The sequence below is a fragment of the Nerophis lumbriciformis genome, linkage group LG04 (genome assembly GCF_033978685.3).
Source record: "Nerophis lumbriciformis linkage group LG04, RoL_Nlum_v2.1, whole genome shotgun sequence".
In the NCBI taxonomy this organism is placed as follows: Eukaryota; Metazoa; Chordata; class Actinopteri; order Syngnathiformes; family Syngnathidae; genus Nerophis; species Nerophis lumbriciformis.
In genome coordinates this window covers 12,543,276-12,562,645 of record NC_084551.2, presented here as the reverse complement: position 1 = coordinate 12,562,645, position 19,370 = coordinate 12,543,276, and the positions used below count along the sequence as shown (strand labels likewise).

Here is a 19,370-nt window from a genome sequence, read left to right as displayed (position 1 = left end):
CACTGGGGGCGTGCCTTTAGCGTCCTCTCTCACCTGAAACCTTCACCCTTTAACGTCCGCATGCTGTCCTCAGTCACGTCCGCCTTTCCTCCATATAAACAGTGTGCCGGCCCAGCCACATAACATCTACGGCTTTTGCAACTCAGTGCACACACAAGTTGCACACACAAAAACCTATCTGGATTCGATAAGGAATCGGTTCGATAAGAGGATTCGATAATGGCATCGACATCGATAATTTCTTAACGAACATCATCCCTAGTTGTTATCAACGATGTTAAAATTTGCTGTTCCTGCTGGACTCAAGTTGTTGACCACCTCGGGGTGAGCCCTGGTAACTGATTCATCAGGCGAACGACAACAAGTAGAGACAGCAGCAGTCCTTTTACATAATGACAAACTGATAAAGACTTAGCTGTACAATAAATATACACCAAAATAAAGACCCCCATTGAGCTATGTAGAAAAAAATATGGTTGATGCCAATTGAACAACAATATAGTGATGCTAAAATCTGTATTGCATTTTTTGCATCATCTTACTGCTTGTACCTCTTCTTTTCCTATTTTTATTCCACCATGCAAATGGACAGCAATGATGGAATGTTTTAGAGAGAAAATATAAGTATTCGCTTCATTTCCTTCCTCCATTGCCTCTCTGCACAGTAATTGGATTGTAGCAGGACCGTCATGTACTATTCATGTAGATTAATGCATATTAATCAGAAGATAATTGGACACACACAGCATATAAATGGTGCTGCCCCACTTCTAGTCACGTATAAATAAGCTATTTGCAGGGATATTTATTTATCAGACTTGGGTCATGCATATACAACCTGCACACAAGAAATGAGGAACACAGTCGCTGGTGACGTAAATTATTGAGTCATGGCTTGGTTTGATTAGATTATTTGGACAAAGCATTTCTTCTCTGCAGATTCTCCTGAAATAATTCCAGAACAAAATGTACCGGTAGTCAAAAAAGACCATAAATATAACACTAGTGAAAGCATGAGACAATAATTTATAGGACTGCAATACGAAACCAATACATTTAAGTCAATATATTTAAAGTTCAAAATATTGTATACTATGTATGTGATTGAAAAATATAGTTACAATTAGGGCTGCAACTAACGATTAATTTGATAATCGATTAATCTGTCGATTATTACTTCGATTGATCGATTAATAATCGGATAAAAGAGACAAACTACATTTCTGTCCTATGCAGTATTTTATTGAAAAAAAACAGCATACTGGCACCATACTTATTTTGATTATTGTTTCTCAGCTGTTTGTAAATGTTGCAGTTTATAAATACAATTTCATTTAAAAAAAATGTTTTAAAATAAATAAATTAAATAAAAATAGCATAGATCCAACGAATCGATGACTAAATTAATCGGCAAATATTTTTATAATCGATTTTAATCGATTTAATCGATTAGTTGTTGCAGCCCTAGTTACATTATGTGTGTATGTAATGATACATTACAATATGTATGCATGGAAATGGACACATAATGGACAGATAATGCCTGATCTACTAACGGTTTACAAAGTAGCATATAGTTAGAACACAGGCGGCGTGGCTCGGATGGTACTGCGGCCAACCAAGACACTTAAGGGTTTGTGGTTAAAATCCAGCTTCCGCCATTCTAGTCACTTCCGTTGTGTCCTTGGGCACAACACTTCACCCACTTTTCTCCCAGTGCCACCCACACTGGGTAGCTTAAATGTACATCATGGGTTTCTCAAAGTAAAGCACTTTGAGTCACTCAAGAAAAAGCACTACACAAATATAATTCATAATTCACTTATCTGTCAGAAGACTCATTAAGGCAGCGCTAAAAACTGACAGGGAGAGGACGCAGTCAAAGTGGAGGCACGTCAATAAGACTGCCCACAAAACGGCGCATCCTCAAGTGACGGTCAGAAAGCGGTTTGCAGATGGTCCGTAAAACATAATCTCTGCAAAATTATGACCAACAACCACCATTACATGTTATGTATACCACAGGGTGTTTTAAATTTAGAAAAATAAGCATAATATGACCCATTTAAATTAGCAAAATAGCCATCCATTTAGCTTGTACATGCAGAATCATGTACATGCAGAATATATGCTGCTGATTATCAGAACGCCCACAACACTGGAAGGAGAAAAAAATGCAAATGTTATTATTTAGCATCCACAATGTGAATTGTCATGACTGAAACAGTTTGCGGCCCGTTTTTTGCGTCTATATTTAGCACGTTTGGAATGTATGTGCAACCTGCTACTGTCACCCACAAATGGCTGCGGTGTGGTCATTGTGAGGAGGAGATTGGTGCAATGATAGACATTGGCGGGAGAATCCTCCGTCTGTGTGCATGTCAACATATTCGGAATATCAAAAATAAAAATATTAAACATATCGTCAGATATAACTGCAGAATTACCTAATTAAGGTGCTGATTAAAACAAATTAAATGTATTTGTTTTGGCTTCTTTTTGTGTATTTTTTTTTAATGGTGTTCGTTTTTTTCACAAAGGAGATACAGTATATTATTAATACATCTCCAAATGAGACGGGTGATAGGGCTTAATATCTATATCACCATATATACTGCAGCCTCTTGCGATAACGATATATATAACAATATATTTATTAGCATATAAATGACAATAGGACAATTTCAAAACGGTTACAAAGGCTCTTAATTTGGCTAATGAGGTATGCAGGAGCATTTAGTATAATTTCTGGTTGTATTATGTTTGTCAAAACCAATATCAATCTACTTGCAAATTAAATTTTAATGTCTGGTTATTTTCTGTTGTAACAAGGTTATATTGTATCAGCACTTTTGTTAAAATTAATTATTACATTTTTGATTACAATTATAGTCAATTATAGTTAATTTACGGCGTGGCGCAGTGGGAGAGTGGCCGTGCGCGACCTGAGGGTCCCTGGTTCAATCCCCACCTAGTACCAACCTCGTCATGTCCGTTGTGTCCTGAGCAAGACACTTCACCCTTGCTCCTGATGGGTGCTGGTTAGCGCCTTGCATGGCAGCTCCCTCCATCAGTGTGTGAATGTGTGTGTGAATGGGTAAATGTGGAAGCAGTGTCAAAGCGCTTTGAGTACCTTGAAGGTAGAAAAGCGCTATACAAGTACAACCCATTTATCATTTATTTATGTGTGCTAATTTGAATGTAAAAACCTTGCATTTACAGTATGTGTATGTACATAGATAGATTGTACAATTTGATTGTGAATTGGACAGACACAGTATGTGCAATGCAAGAAAAAAATTTGATGTATTGCTGGGAAAATGAATTCTGCTGTGATAAGCAGTCAGCCTTGATCGCCTCTCTTTAGCCTTGCTATAAAGTAGCATTCCAGTTTATAACAGGAAAAAAATGAAAAAAGAATACTGCAACTGTAAATCTACCCTGATAGCATCTATCTCAAAAGTCATAGGTCAGCTTTGAGGGCACAGAAGTACAAATCCTCTCAGGGACATATTTTGATTATGGGTATGGACAATAAATTATTAGTGGAAATGAAAGAGGGACTTACAATATTTAAGACTGATGTATAATGCAACAACTAAATGGGTTTATATTTTGTTGTTCTATGCAATTTGTCTTATCATCTCACTATAACATTGCTATGCACAAAGAAGTTCAGTGGTCTCCACAACCTCCCCGTGTGATTGTTGAGTAAGTATTGTTGGTAAGTAAATTATGAAAATGGATGGAAAGAAACTTTACCATCAAAACTTTACCTGAAATAATTCTAACTTCTTGTTCGAAAAGAAATATGCTTGTTTGTGTCCCAAATTTTAAAATTATGCAGAAAGCTTGAGATCATATTATTTTCTCTACATATTATTTTGGCACTAACAACTGTATATATGACATATTTTGACTGATGACAATTTTTAAACAATGTTTTTCAACTCATTATTACAGTAAATATATTGTTTAACTCTTAACTATTTGTATTAATTTTATTTAATTGACATGTTGCGACTTGTCCAGGGTGTACCGCGCCTTCCGCCCGAATGCAGCTGAGATAGGTTCCAGCACCCCCCGTGATTCCAAAAGGGACAAGCGATAGAAAATGGATGGATGGATGGCCATTTGCAGTGTTTTTGTGCATTGATGAATGAGTGACTTTGACTTACATGTAATTATCGTAATCATCATATTTGTAAACAACCATTCAGCCCCTTGAAATAACCTTGCATAATTGACACTTCTAACAATGACTCACCCCCGCACTTCGGGATATTAATACTAAAAGCCCCACCCACTTAAGATAATCATTGTGTAATGAGATAAACGCTGTGACATATCTCGCTTGCAGGATTAAAGCGGCATTATTACACTTTATAACAGTCAGTTTTAACCATATCACCACCCTCGCTCTCCACTCATCTGATACACACTGAACGACTGCTACCAGAAAATTACTTTCTTTTGTCTCCAGTTAATCAACTTAATGGTTCCAACTCAGAAAAGCTAATCAGCAATTTTCACCAAAAAAGAGAAAAGTATGGAACTTGCATCAATAAAAGCTAACTCCCCTGCCGCTAATCCTATTTTTAATGATAGTATTTTTTTTGTTTTAGACTTTTCCTCTCACTTTTTATCTCCTCCATTCTGGCCTTTAGTACTACTTATTGATTTGGAGCTATCCTAATTCAACCCTTGTTCTTGTCTCGATCTTCACTTGAAATCTCTTTTTTATCACAACATGTTTGTGTGAAACGGTCAAACATACATTCCACCCTGCATACCTAATAAACTCACCAATACTCCTTCCATTGCTCCTCTTCAAAAATGTCTTCTGGGATAGGATCAATCAACACCAGGTCTGTCACTTGCCTGATGAAAAGAGTACACATAATATAACACACACTTTGCGATGAGGTCAGATGTGTTGACTACTACCGTTTCACATAACCCTACCACGCCGTAATGATCACGTGCAACATTGCATCACTCAATGTGTCTTTCTCTGTGGAATCGCCTGTCCCTGTCCCCATAGACTGATGATGACCACACACACACCCGATCCCTAGGTAATATTTCCATTTGGTAAGGTTTCATCTTACCACTACTTAATTTTCTCACTTGACGGCAGCGACACAGTCCCTGAGTAAACACTAAATCTTTCATTCCCTGTGCTGACGTCTTGTCACATTAATCACGGCATTGTCCGCTTGATGGTTGAGTTACAGAGGGAAGGGTTGGGGCGATGGGAATGAACACTGCCACTATATATTCATGCAATGATGATGGTCATTCTAGTGGTGTTTAATATTTTCAAAAACATATTAAAATGAGTAAAGAATAGTGTATTTGCTTTGGACTGAGCTTCATAGAATGCGTTCATCAGGAATTCCAGAAGCACTGCAGCCCAAGACCATAATGCTACCAACTAGGGGTTTACCGATCTGATATTGGTGCAGCAAAAAAACAAGAATCGGATTATATTGGCTTGCATCTAAAATCTCCGATATACCGGAGCAACTGCAATACCGAACCCGATACAAGCAGTCCCACAGCACAATCTTGATGTAGTGAAGCAATTTACAACAGGTATACATGGTAGGCGATAGGCTACTAGGCGCTAGCAGCTACACAACAGTTAAGATACGTAAAAAGTGTCTTTAATTGAACAATATTGCATTCTAAAAACACATTTGTCAATAATAAACCAGTATAAAATATTTGCAGTTTCATATTACTTAAAACGAAGCTAATTAGAAAGTGTGCAGTAACACATGTTCGCATTGTTCCACTTACTGTGTCATTACGAGCTTAACTTAATGAATTATTGCAGCGATTAGCTGTTGAGAAAAAACAATTACCAATCTACTTCAACTTAAAAGACTGCATAAGTCCATTCCAGACAGTTAATAATGAATAGGTTACTGTTTTTCATACCTACAATTGTTGAGAAATTTCACTTGATAAGCCTTTTCTAACACTCCACACTATAAAATAATATAATATGAGCCAATACTTAAGGCCCCATTATTAGTATCTTAAAGGAAGCAAAAAAGAAGTATTGGGACACCCCTACTAGTACCAACACAATTTTAGCAAAACAATTACCTTGGTATTTACACATGTTATCAGCTATTTAGACAAGCATGTGTTTTGAGTCCCTTTTAAAAGGAAGGTAAATCTATACTGCTACACAAAATGTACACTACTCTGAAATATTTCCAAATGTACTTTCTGTGGTTTTGTCCTGTGAAAAAATACATACAGTAAAGTACCGTAATAAAAATGGTTGCTGACATGTGGAGGTATACTCACTTTAGTGAGATACTGTTGACTGTCTTAGCTATTAAATGTGAACTATTTAAAACAGGTTATAATATAATAATTCACAATAAACCAACTTGTATAAGTAAATAATTATTGTGTAAATGTACATTGTCTGAAACAAAATTCTTACAATATGCTGTGTTGCAATGTTAACCATCCATTTTTTCTACCGCTTGTCCCTCTCGGGGTCGCGGGGATGGCTGGAGCCTATCTCAGCTGCCTTCTGGACAAGTCACCACCTCGTCGAAGGGCCAACACAGATAGACAACATTCACACTCACATTCACACACTAGGGACAATTTAGTGTTGCCAATCAACCTATCCCCAGGTGAATGTCTTTGGAGGTGGGAGGAAGCTGGAATGCCCGGAAGGAACCCACACAGTCACAGGGAGAACATGCAAACTCCACACAGAAAGACCCAGAGTCCAGGGATCAAACCCAAGACCATCTTATTATGAGGCACCAATAGTGCTAAGTAAATTATTCGTGTGAAATTTACAGAATCTGAAACAAAATTCTTACAATATGCCGTGTTGCAATGTTTGATTGTATGATTTTGTATCAAAACATTTGTGTAAATGAAATCAATATTCCTTTTTGAGACTTACACATCATGTATGTGACTGTAGAACCTGCTATTGAGTGTGCCGATCTCAGAGCCAACCAGTATGACGGGCATGGCGATTTCAGCAGCCAGCAACAGACGGTGCAGATCATCTACCATCCTTGAAGACAACACAACTCATATGTCTTTGGTCAGAAAAAAATAAAACCAGGCCACGTGCAAACTAGGCCAGGAGGTTGATTTATTCATTTAGACCACATAATATGGAAATGAAAGATGATATAATTGCACTGATTCATTTCTAATCTGTTGATGAACACTTGCAAGCGATTATCAAGATGGAAAAGAGGACAATTTAACAACAATAACTGACTTGAATCTAAAATAAAATAATTCACTGGTTTTCAACTTTGCATACATCTCAGTGGTACCAAAATAATGTTTCTGAAACCCTACAATACTATGCAAAGGAGCATCACTATTACACGAGATGCAGTTGCTCATCTCTGATAGCCCTGTGGTGTCCCACGTACGCTTCGCTAATCCATCAAACACGATGTGTCCCATTGAAAAGGAGACTCACAGGGTTAAGGTTAGGCAGCCATCAAAGCCCTTGAGATATTGCATCCAGGGAAATTGATTGCTTGCATCTAAAATGGGCAGCTGCATGTTTGCTGGGCCAAATGCCAAGGAAATCTAGACTGCTGACCGTTGTTTGGTGCTCATCCTTTGGAGATTTAAAGCACACCAAATGAGTTCTGATGTCAAAGACCGCTAGATTTACTACATAGTTCCAAGCAGTATTACATGGAGCAAGGCAGAAAAAGATGTCACATCAGTCACTCCTGGCTGGCACAGTCAGAGCTTTTTGCTGGCCACTATTATAATAGCGTTACACCCAAATGAAACTCTTCTTCTCATACTGATTCACAACTATATCATACAAAATAAATAAATTCATCAGTATTCAACTGAACTTATCGAAGTGTTATTTCATTACTTTATAACTGATGTATGAAGCATCAGACAAACCCACTTTAGCTTATAATGTTTTTGGCTGAATGGTAGTGACTTGCTAAAATTCATATTCATATCAAATTTGATGCTGATTATGCTATAAACTATACTACTTGTTGGAATAGCTTTAACAGGGTTGGTGCCTAATTACAAAGAAGGGAATTTGCCCGAGTGACTTACATTTGAATTCAGAGTTGCATGTGCAACCTGGAGAAAAAAATATCTCTGTAAAATGATATGCACCTCCACTTAACACCCCTTAAACAAAGCATGTACCATAATATGTACACAGTATATTCATATTATTAACCATTAAATTTTGCTGACTTAGAACACATAGTAGTACCATTGTTTCCGTTATTATTATTTTCTAAGAGGTCAGACAAAGACTGAATTGTACTAATCTAAAGAAATGATTCCCATAACAAATTATGTAAATCCAATTAGTCCATTCCAGCCACCTAAAGATATTAACACAAAACACATTTTCTAGGAAATAAATGTAGTTTTACTTGCAGAAAACAATGTAAATGACAAATTATTGGATAAATTAACATCTAACTAAGGTTACAATGATTAATCTACTAGATTGATTAATGTGATTAGAAAAAAGCTTCGATTTATATTTTGTTACTTCGATTAGTCATTTAATGAGTGTAACTAATAACTGACAAATAACAACTAATAATATAACTAATAATACAACAAATAACTAATAACAACTGTTTTTTATTATTACATACATGTAAAAAGTGCAATTTCAATGTTAAAGATGTACATCTATTAGAACAAAAGAATAAAGGTTATGGCATTGAGAAAAAAAATGTGTTTTATTACTCAATTAATCAAAGTAATTGGTAGATTACTCGATTACTAAAACAATTGATAGCTGTAGCACTACTATTTAACATCACTTTTACCTTCATGGAAGACTATTGTTAGCAAAGACAGTGATGAGTGGAGAAGGAGGAGGGGAGGCAAGAGCCATGCAGATGCCAATTTTATACTTTGTTGTGAGTTATTTCTTGAATTGAATAGCGTTCTTACCTTTTTTATCAAAGTGCTGAGACTTGCAACTTAATTTTGCCTCATGGTAGGTTATTTTGCCATTGTACTTAATAAAACAAATACAGCAACTGAGTCACCAGCACGTGGGATTTTTTGTTTGGGCTCTCAATTTCCACAGAATGAAAAATTGACAAATGTGTTACGCACAATATTTGAAAGTGCGATAATTGAGACGGTCTATGAAAAACAAGGTTAACTGTGAAAATGTTTGTAAAAAAACAAAAAAACGAATCATATTAAAAGTTGGGCGTATAAAAGCAAGGTACCACGTTACTTCATTGTAGCAATTTCTGTATTATCCCAACTTCACATTGTGTATATTTCAAATGCTCACCGTCCAGTTGTGGATATACCCCAAACCTTCTCAGTTCCAGTAGTCTCATTCTGCATCAGACGCTTGCTAAACCCAAGTCCAATTCGGTCATAGGTACAAACCTGTACAGAGTACGGGAAAGAAAAACTCTGAGGATGGGGATGTGAAAGTCAACCAAGCAAGCCTGTGACCTAATTCACATAACATTTCAGACAAACAACATGGGGCAGGCTGTCAGCCCCGACTTTCCGCTGTGCTGAGTTATTTTGGAGCAGAGACGATGTGGCAGAGCCACAGCAAGGACTGTCTATGTGCTCCGACACTTGTATTCAAACTGTCACTGAGTGGGGGCTGAACCCATGCTGCCTGCACGGAAGTCAGGCGAATTAACCATAAGATCAGCCACGACTCCACAAACCTTTTTTTTTAAGATAAAAAACATCTAAACAATATGTTTGTTTAATTTCTTCACCTTTGTTATTGTGGCAACGCTCTCTTGGACATGAAACCAAATGTCTGAGGACATTCCGGTTGGTGCATCCAGTATTACTAAACACATAAGAGATGAGTTAGCCTGGCAATAAAACTCAGCCACAAAACAAACTCAGACTTTTAATATTGTACTTTAAAAACTCATGGCATTTACCAACTGGTTTTCCCTGCCCTTTGCACAAGAGATGCATCCTTTGACCTAAGCCAACATCGAAGATACGCCCATCTAGGTGAGATCAGGAAAACAAAACAAAAAAAATTTTCAGAACCATGAACATTAATATAAAGGATAGTCTCAAAGTAAAAAGTGAACTGATCACCTTTTGGCAGCAGCATCTGTCCTTCTCTTTGCAGCGATGCATAGTTAAGGAATGGAGGGATGATGATGATTAGAAGCAAACATTTTCCAATGTTCATGAGCACAGCGCTGTGAGAGAGTCCGCTTTTAACCTCAGTTTTGCCTTTTTGTCTCTCATCTGGTTCCTGTTTTTTAGAACGAGTGGAAAAAACAGCTTCAGTGTTAAATTACACATTAAAACCAATTTAGAAAAAAAGTATTCATAAATGAGTATAAAGCCAGACAAAAAAGACTTCGGTAAACTGGTGATCAATCTGACCACCACTTAAAACTAAGACACCAGAACAGTATGAATTAGGTCTGCAAAGATAAATGTATTAAATCGCTAAATTATATTCAAAAAACTATTGATTCATATTTTGTTTTTTCAGTTAAGTGTACAGTAACTAATAACATTTCATAAATTGTGGATAGTTAAATAAGATAATAAAATCTCAACACATATTAAGTGTAATCTTGAAGGGGAAAAAAAGAAAAAACAAGATATTTTTAAAATGAAAACAGTTAAAAGAATTGAGACGATGGCGATAATCAAATATGCTAATACAGAAAATGTTATTGGGACAAGCGGTAGAAAAATGGATGGATGGATGGATGGGTTATTATCATTATTACAGAAATAAAATGATTATTAATAATGGCCCTAAATTCCCTAACTATATTTATACTACAATTAGAATGTCTTCCGCCCAAATGCAGCTGAGATAGGCTCCACCCCCCCACCCCCAAAAGGGACAAGCGGTAGGAAATGGATGGATGCGAATGATATAATTAAAATACTACAAATAATAGGTATTGTCTATAAACTAAACACATTTTTAACGCAGCAGGTACCTTTAGGGTCCTGTAACTATTTGGAATAAATGTGTACCTCACATCACAATATAACATTGCAATTATTTTTGCTTTGGTTTGGCCCAGTTCTGCATTGATGAAACTCGCCTTCCTGTCCAAAGTCCTCTGTGAATTTTGTCAATTTTCCCAGATCTTGTTCATTGACAGTTGGCTTACCAGTTTTGGTAGTATAAAAGGTACGATGTTGTACATGTGAGAAAATGTTTTGTATGTATTTGACTTGTTTCAGTTCAGTTCAGTTTCACTTTATTTCGAACATGCATACGATACAATGTAATGCATCACAGAATTCCAGTTGTTGCATTACAGCGCGTCCGAAAAGGAGTAGGAAGAAGCAGAGCTTATTTAACCCTATCCTCCTTCTCTATCCTCCTTCAAAACCGCACTAAAAGAACACCTCCAGGCAACTTCAACCCTAAACTAACACCCTCCCCGGATTGTTAATATCCATCCATCCATTTTCTACCGCTTATTGCCTTCGGGGACGCGGGGGGCGCTGGAGCCTATCTCAGCTACAATCGGGCGGAAGACGGGGTACACCCTGGACAAGTCGCCACCTCATCGCAGGGCCAACACAGATAGACAGACAACATTCACACTCACATTCACACACTAGGGCCAATTTAGTGTTGCCAATCAACCTATCCCCAGGTGCATGTCTTTGGAGGTGGGAGGAAACCGGAGTACCCGGAGGGAACCCACGCAGTCACGGGGAGAACATGCAAACTCCACATAGAAAGATCCCGAGGCCGGGATTGAACTCACGACTACTCAGGACCTTTGTATTGTGAGGCAGACGCACTAACCCCTCTTCCACCGTGCTGCCCGGATTGTTAATAATCAAATGTAAATAATCAAATGTAGATACTTTTTCTTATGCTTTCTGATCTCTCTCTCTCTCTCTATGTCCACTACTTGCTGTACATATCCTACCAGGTCAGACCTACACTGTTTCAATGTCCATTTCTCTGATGATACAATTGTTGATGACTGAAGTGATGATAACAACCAAGCCTAACCCCCCCTTCCACATCCCACACCCCGGATTGTAAATAATGTAAATAATTCAATGTCTATACTCTGATGATGATTATCTTGTGTGATGACTGTATTATGATGATAGTATATATCTGATAGTATATATATGTATCATGAATTACATTTAGGTGGTGTGATACCAACCATCTTATTCTAAATGTGACCAAGACACAGGAAATGGTTTTGGATCCGAGGAAAGTGACTGACCATGAGCCAGTGGTCATCAAAAATCAGGAACTCACCCAGGTATCCTCATATAAATATTTAGGGGTTCATATTGATAATCTTCTCTGCTGGAAGACACATATTGACAAACTGTGCAATAGACTGCAACAGAGGCTATATTTTTTGCGAAGATTAAGATTGTACGGCGTAAGCAGCCACATCATGATGATTTTCTACCGTGCCATTGTAGAGAGCATCATTAGATATGGGATCACCTCATGGTTTGGCAACCTAACCGTTAAGCTAAAAAGCAAACTGGCCGGCAGGCATAAAACGGCAATGAAAATCGTAGGGAGGAAAAAATATGAGCCTATACAGAGCATCTATGAGCAGGCAGCTAGGAAAAAAGCTAAGAAAATTATTTCCAACTCACAACACCCACTCTTCCCTGAATATGGAACCATGCCATCAGGGAGAAGACTCCGGGTCCCACTATGCAAATCTAACCGCCTTAAATTATCATTTGTCCCAGCCTCCATTAAGCTGACCAACAATGTGCAATAGAATGTTAATACATAGGTTAGCACTTTTTTAGCACATAGCAATTTAGCACATAGCACTTTAGAACTAAGCACTTTAGAACTAAGCACTTTATCCATGAGCTCTAGTGCAATGCACACTGGTACTTCTACTATCTTTATCTCCATACTGTAGATTTTATGCCATGTTCTGATGTTTAAATGTTAGTTGTATGGTTGTGGTTGTGTCTGTGCTTGTGTTTTTGTTCTGTTGTTTTTGGGTATGTTAAGAAAGCATATGATGCACTGTGCCCAAGACAAATTTCCCCGAGGGGACAATAAAGTTGAACCTTGAACCTTGAACCTTGACCCCAACTTAAACAAGTTGAAAAACGTATTCGGGTGTTACCATTTAGTGGTCAATTGTACGGAATATGTACTTCACTGTGCAATCTACTAATAAAAGTCTCAATCAATCAATCAATAAAAAATAAAAACTTTTCATACCATAGCAATTTTATCCGATTTCCTTGTTCTCTGTAACAGAATAGTGAACAAATAAATAATATACCATAGTAAGCATACAAATATTAAATACATAAATAATCTTTGTCTCAATAAAATAATACAAACTTCTATGATTGGGAGTGTAGTAATGCCATCAGAGCAAACAGATTGACGCTTAGTAAGTTAGCGACACTGTTTGAAGATGACAACAATATCATGAATATTTATAAGACAAATGAAGGTTTGTAATGCATAATTGAAGCACTGTGGATATCTCTATACTTGTCAAACTAAACATTGTGTGATAGATTACCTTCCCAGGTGAAGCAGCTTGAGCTTTGGGTTCTTTCTTCATGTTTAACCAACTCAAGAGATATAGAACTCGCAAGAGATATAGAACTGGAAATAAGAACTCTTACAATGGCAGTGTGACTACAGCAAGCGTGGGTTCGTCGCTACTCCCCTGACGGCGTGAATGTGAGTGAAATGTATGTCTCTATGTGTGTCCTGTCGTTGACTAGAGACAAGTCCGGAACGGAGTCCGCCTTTTGGCCGAGATAGACTCCAGCTCTAAGAGACCGTGAACAAAAAAAGTGTAAAATGGATGAATGGACGTACTGCTGCATGTGGATTGTTATGACAGTCACTTCCTGGTTGATGTACGGAAGCCGATGAAAGTCAAACTTATCACGTAAAAGCTTTGCAAAAATGTCAAAAGCCCACACCAACACCAACATATTTAATGTAAATATTCCTTACGTGCATAATCAGTCGATAGACTATAGAATTCACTAATACATACTTGTCACTTTGTAATGTAATAAGACTCAGAAAATTGGATATTGGCGTTCTGGCCTTTGGGAGTCGCTATTTTCCACAAACTAACGTGGAAACGCCAGCTCGGTCGTCACAGTTTTAATACAGTGGTTCGTAACCTTGTTGGAGGTACCGAACCCCACCAGTTTCATATGCGCATTCATCGAACCCTTCTTTAATGAAAAATTAAAAAATTAAAAAAAATTAAATTCAAGACAAATGTATATGTTTTTGGTAACACTTTAGTATGGGGAACATATTATAAGAAACAAAGACTTAATTGGGCAGCACGGTGGAAGAGGGGTTAGTGCATCTGCCTCACAATACGAAGGTCCTGAGTAGTCTTGGGTTCAATCCCGGGCTCGGGATCTTTCTGTGTGGAGTTTGCATGTCCTCCCCGTGACTGCGTGGGTTCCCTCCGGGTACTCCGGCTTCCTCCCACTTCCAAAGACATGCACCTGGGGATAAGTTGATTGGCAACACTAAATTGGCCCTAGTGTGGGGATGTGAGTGTGAATGTTGTCTGTCTATCTGTGTTGGCCCTGCGATGAGGTGGCGACTTGTCCAGGGTGTACCCCGCCTTCCGCCCAATTGTAGCTGAGATAGGCTCCAGCGCCCCCCGCGACCCCAAAGGGAATAAGCGGTAGAAAATGGATGGATGGATGGAAGACTTAATTTAGAGTTATTTGGTCAGGGTTAGGGTTAGGGTTAGAGGGTTAGAGTTATAATAAGGCCATGCAGAATAAGGCATTAATAAGTACTTATGAAATGACTAGTTAAGAGCCAATATGTTACTAATTTGCATGTTAATAAGCAACTAATTAATGGTGAATATGTTCCCCATACTAAAGTCTTACCATGTTTTTTTTGACTGGTGCATAAAATGAACCGTGTATGAACATCACCTTGTTCAAAGAACAAAACCAACACAGTGCATAAACCCACAACAAATTTCACACCTGCTGTTGCCGTATCCGTAGTACGCCGATAGGGAGAAGTTTTTATTTACACAATGAGTCGGGTGTGTCTTGACCTCCGCCGAACCCCTGAGCCCGACTCACCGAACCCCTAGGGTTCGATCGAACCCAGGTTAAGAACCACTGCTCTAGATAGAGGCCCCGTACCACAGTTTGAGAATCACTCGCCTACGCCTACACCAGGGGTCAGCAACCCACGGTTCTAGAGCCAAATGCGGCTCTTTAGCGCCGCCCTGGTGGCTCCATGAAGTTTTTTCAAAAATGTATGGAAATGGGAAAAAAATGGGGTGAAAAATAATGTTGTAATATGGTTTCTGTAGAAGGACAAACACGACACAAACCTTCCTAATAGTTAAAGCCCTCTTTTTGATATGTTCGTGTTTATGCTTCACTGATGAGAGTATTTGGCGAGCGCCATTTTGTCCTACTAATTTCAGCGGCCTTTGAACTCACTGTTGTGTGGACTGTGAATCAACAGTTTGTTTACATGTATAACTTTCTCCAACGCAGCCACAGAAAGACGTATTTTATGCCATTCCTTCTTCATCTCATTTTGTCCACCAAACGTTTTATGCTGTGCGTGAATGCACAAAGGTGAGCTTTGTTGATGTTATTGACTTGTTGGAGTGCTAATCAGGCATATTCGGTCAATGCATGACTGCAAGCTAATCGAGGCTAACATGCTATTTAGGCTAGCTGTATGTACATATTGCATAATTATGCCTTGTTTTTAATATTTGAGCTCATTTAATTTCATTTACTTATGTTCTCTGTGTATTTAGTTTATTTTTCTATTTTTCATGACACATTATCTGTATGTAATAATGGCTGCATTTCTGATAGTTGTTTGTGTGCCATGTTGTTCCAGACCACAGCAAACATTACCCAGCTTGCAAAGATTGTATTAAATCAATTAGAAGAAGGCAGCCTGACGTTTCCTTTAACTTGGACACGCACATTTATACCTTTGACCATTCTAAGACAGTCATTTCCAGGAGTTATCTCACCCTCTGAGATGTTTTACTAATGTTTTCCAATGTTGTAAAAATGTGTAGAATAAATATTACATTTCAACATTTCTGTCAACAATGATTTGCGTCAGCCTCCGACACATAGTAATTTTGACAGTACGCTAATATAGCTAATATATACACTTACATCATGTGTTGTCTTCATTATAACACTCATATAAGACTTTTAAAGTCATTTTGATAGTAGGCTAATATAGCTAATATCGACACTTACATCATGTGTTGTCTTCATTAAAACACTTATATAAGTCTTTTAATTTTTTGCGGCTCCAGACCGATTACTTTTTTGTATTTGTGGTCCAATATGGCTCTTTCAACATTTTGGGTTGCCGACCCCTGGGCTACACCATTCACTCATTAATTTATAAATGCAACAACAAAGCCAGAATATCCTGTGCATTCATCCAGGTAATACTTCCTATACAATATAGAAACCCAGCAACAAATGCAGTTCAGTAAATTAATGGTAACTGGGACCATGTAGTGAATTCATTGCGGTTATTAAGAATGCTGAATGTTAGGTATTGACTCACTGTCACGTTGACTTGGGTTTGTATGTGTGTTGTTTTGGGTTTTAGTGCACCAATGGCTGATTAAAGCATATGATGGAGGGCCACGCATCTTTTTTTCCCACCTCGGGCACCACATATTTATGACTGAGGAGAAAGCTGGCGTAATCAGACAACTATCTCCTTTTAGCATGCAGTGAATGCCATTCTCTTGGCCCTTAACCTTGGTATGTTACTTTACACAGCACTGGCAAAACAAGAGTACCAACCATCCATGTTTTTATATCGTTTGTCTTAATTAGGGTCGCTAGTGAGCTCGAGCCAATCCCAGCTGACTTTAGGTAAGTAGGCCTACCCAGAGAATGCCCACACAACATGCACACTCCACTCAGAACTTCCAATTCTCCTGACTATGGGTAAAGTAAAGTTACTGGTTCTGGATTAAAAATCTTGGTTACAGGGTAAACTTCCTGGTTGCGGGCTAAAGTTTGTTGTTTTAGGAAAACGTAACTGGTTCTAGAGTAAAGTTCCCGGTAGTACGGTAAAAATCCTGGTTCTGTGGTAAAGTTGCTAGTTGTAGGGTACATTTCCTGGTTCTGTGATAAAATGTTCTTAGTTGTAGTCTAAAGTTCCATGTTCTAGAGTAAAGTTCCTGATAGCAGGGTAAAAATCCTCGTTCTGTGGTAAAGTTGCAAGTTGTAGGGGAAATTTCCTGGTTCTGTGATAAAATGTACTTAGTTGTAGTCTAAAGTTCTTGGGTCTGTGGTAAAGTTGCCAGTTGTAGGGTAAAAACCCTGGTTCTGTGGTGAAGTTGCCAGTTGTAGGGTAAAGTTCCTGGTTCTGTGATAAAATGTTCTTGGTTGTAGTCTAAAGTTCCATGTTCTAGAGTAAAGTTCCTGGTAGTAGGGTACAAATCCTAGTTCTGTGATAAAGTTGCCAGTTGTAGGGTAAAGTTCCTGGTTCTGTGATAAAATGTACTTAGTTGTAGTCTAAAGTTCCTGGTTCTAGAGTAAAGTACCTGGTAGTAGGGTAAAAATCCTGGTTCTGTGGAAAAGTTGCAAGTTGTAGGGGAAATTTTCTGGTTTTGTGATAAAATGTTCTTAGTTGTAGTCTAAAGTTCCTGGTTCTGTGGTAAAGTTGCCAGTTGTAGGGTAAAAATCCTGGTTCTGTGGTAAAGTTGCGAGTTGTAGGGTAAAGTTCCTGGTTCTGTAATAAAATGTTCTTGGTTGTTGGGTAAAGTTCCTGGTTCTGTGGTAAAGTTGCCAGTTGTAGGGTAAAAATCCTGGTTCTGTGGTAAAGTTGCCAGTTGTAGGGTAAAAGTCCTGGTTCTGTGATAAAATGTTCTTGGTTGTAGGGTAAAGTTCCTGGTTCAGTGATAAAATGTTATTGGTTGTAGTCGAATGTTCCTGGTTCTGTGATAACATGTTCTTCGTTGTAGTCTAAAGTCCCTGGCTCTGGAGGAATGTTCCTGGTAGTAGGGCAAAAATCCTGGTTCTGTGGAAAAGTTGCAAATTGGAGGGGAAATTTTCGGGTTTTGTGATAAAAATGTTCTTAGTTGTAGTCTAAAGTTCCTGGTTCTGTGGTAAAGTTGCCAGTTGTAGGGTAAAAATCCTGATTCTGTGGTAAAGTTGCGAGTTGTAGGGTAAAGTTCCTGGTTCTGTAATAAAATGTTCTTGGTTGTTGGGTAAAGTTCCTGGTTCTGTGATAAAATGTTATTGGTTGGAGTCGAAAGTTCCTGGTTCTGTGATAACATGTTCTTAGTTGTAGTCTAAAGTTCCATGTTCTAGAGTAAAGTTCCTGGTAGTAGGGTAAAAATCCTGATTCTGTGGTAATGTTGCTAGTTGTAGGGTAAATTTCCTGATTCTGTGATAAAATGTTCTTAGTTGTAGTCTAAGGTTCCTGGTTCTAGAGTAAAGTTCCTGGTAGTAGGGTAAAAATCCTAGTTCTGTGGAAAAGTTGCAAGTTGTAAGGGAAATTTTCTGGTTTTGTGATAAAATGTTGTTAGTTGTAGTCTAAAGTTTCTGGTTCTGTGGTAAAGTTGCCAGTTGTAGAGTAAAAGTCCTGGTTCTGTGATAAAATGTTCTTGGTTGTAGTCGAAAGTTCCTAGTTTTAGATTAACGTTCCTGGTAGTCGGATAAAAATCCTGTTTTTGTGGTAAATTTCCTAGTTGTAGGGTAAAGTCCGTCATTCTAGAGTGAATTTCCTGGTTGTCGGGTAATGTTCCCTGTTCTAGAGGAGGGGTGCCCAAAGTGGGGCCGGGGGCCAAATGTGGCACGCTGAGTCGCTTGGTTTGGCCCGCCAAAGGGTGGCTTCCCAAATGTAATACATATTTATACTGACCTTTTACGCTCACTTGAGGTGCACCTATTAGACATTGGTATCACATTTTGGTCCAATATCAGCATAAAAAACAGCGATTGGATTATATCCGCTTTCATCTAAACTTTCCGATACGAGCGTTCCAATACAAGCAGTTCTGCAGCGTGTGTTAATGTCCTCCCATAAGCACACAAGGTCGATCTTTTTTTTAATTTTAGTCAAGTCATTTACAAACGGTGAACATGGTAGTCTATAGGCTACAAGGAGCAAGCAGCTACACAACAGCTAAGCAAACAATAGCACACAAGCTCGACATACGTAATAATAATTGAACAGGACATTTGTCAATATAAACAAATATCAAATTATCACAGTTGCTTATTACTTACTCATACAAAGTCTCCAAGGCAAAAGCGTATTAGAATGTATACAGTACCAAACGTGTCCGCATCATTCAACTTAATGTGTCATGAGCTTAACTTAA

General features: G+C 38.2%; 1 protein-coding gene across 3 annotated transcripts in view; it reads right to left on the bottom strand.

Annotated features, from left to right (window-relative positions):
* Positions 1–13,885, bottom strand: part of LOC133592133 (uncharacterized) — a 37,613-nt gene extending 23,728 nt beyond the window's left edge. The window contains exons 1-8 of one of the 3 annotated variants that reach the window (XM_061944684.2): positions 13,548–13,885; positions 13,235–13,264; positions 10,114–10,276; positions 9,948–10,019; positions 9,774–9,850; positions 9,323–9,423; positions 6,947–7,063; positions 4,807–4,881 (exon numbers count right to left, since the gene is read on the bottom strand). In XM_061944684.2, the coding sequence (XP_061800668.2) occupies positions 4,807–4,881; positions 6,947–7,063; positions 9,323–9,423; positions 9,774–9,850; positions 9,948–10,019; positions 10,114–10,276; positions 13,235–13,264; positions 13,548–13,589 (677 nt within the window). In that variant the 5' untranslated portion in view covers positions 13,590–13,885. The remainder of the gene's footprint in view (positions 1–4,806; positions 4,882–6,946; positions 7,064–9,322; positions 9,424–9,773; positions 9,851–9,947; positions 10,020–10,113; positions 10,277–13,234; positions 13,265–13,547) is intronic. The other 2 variants (XM_061944700.2, XM_061944692.2) reach the window with 2 other exon arrangements.
* Between the last annotated feature and the right edge of the window lie 5,485 nt (positions 13,886–19,370).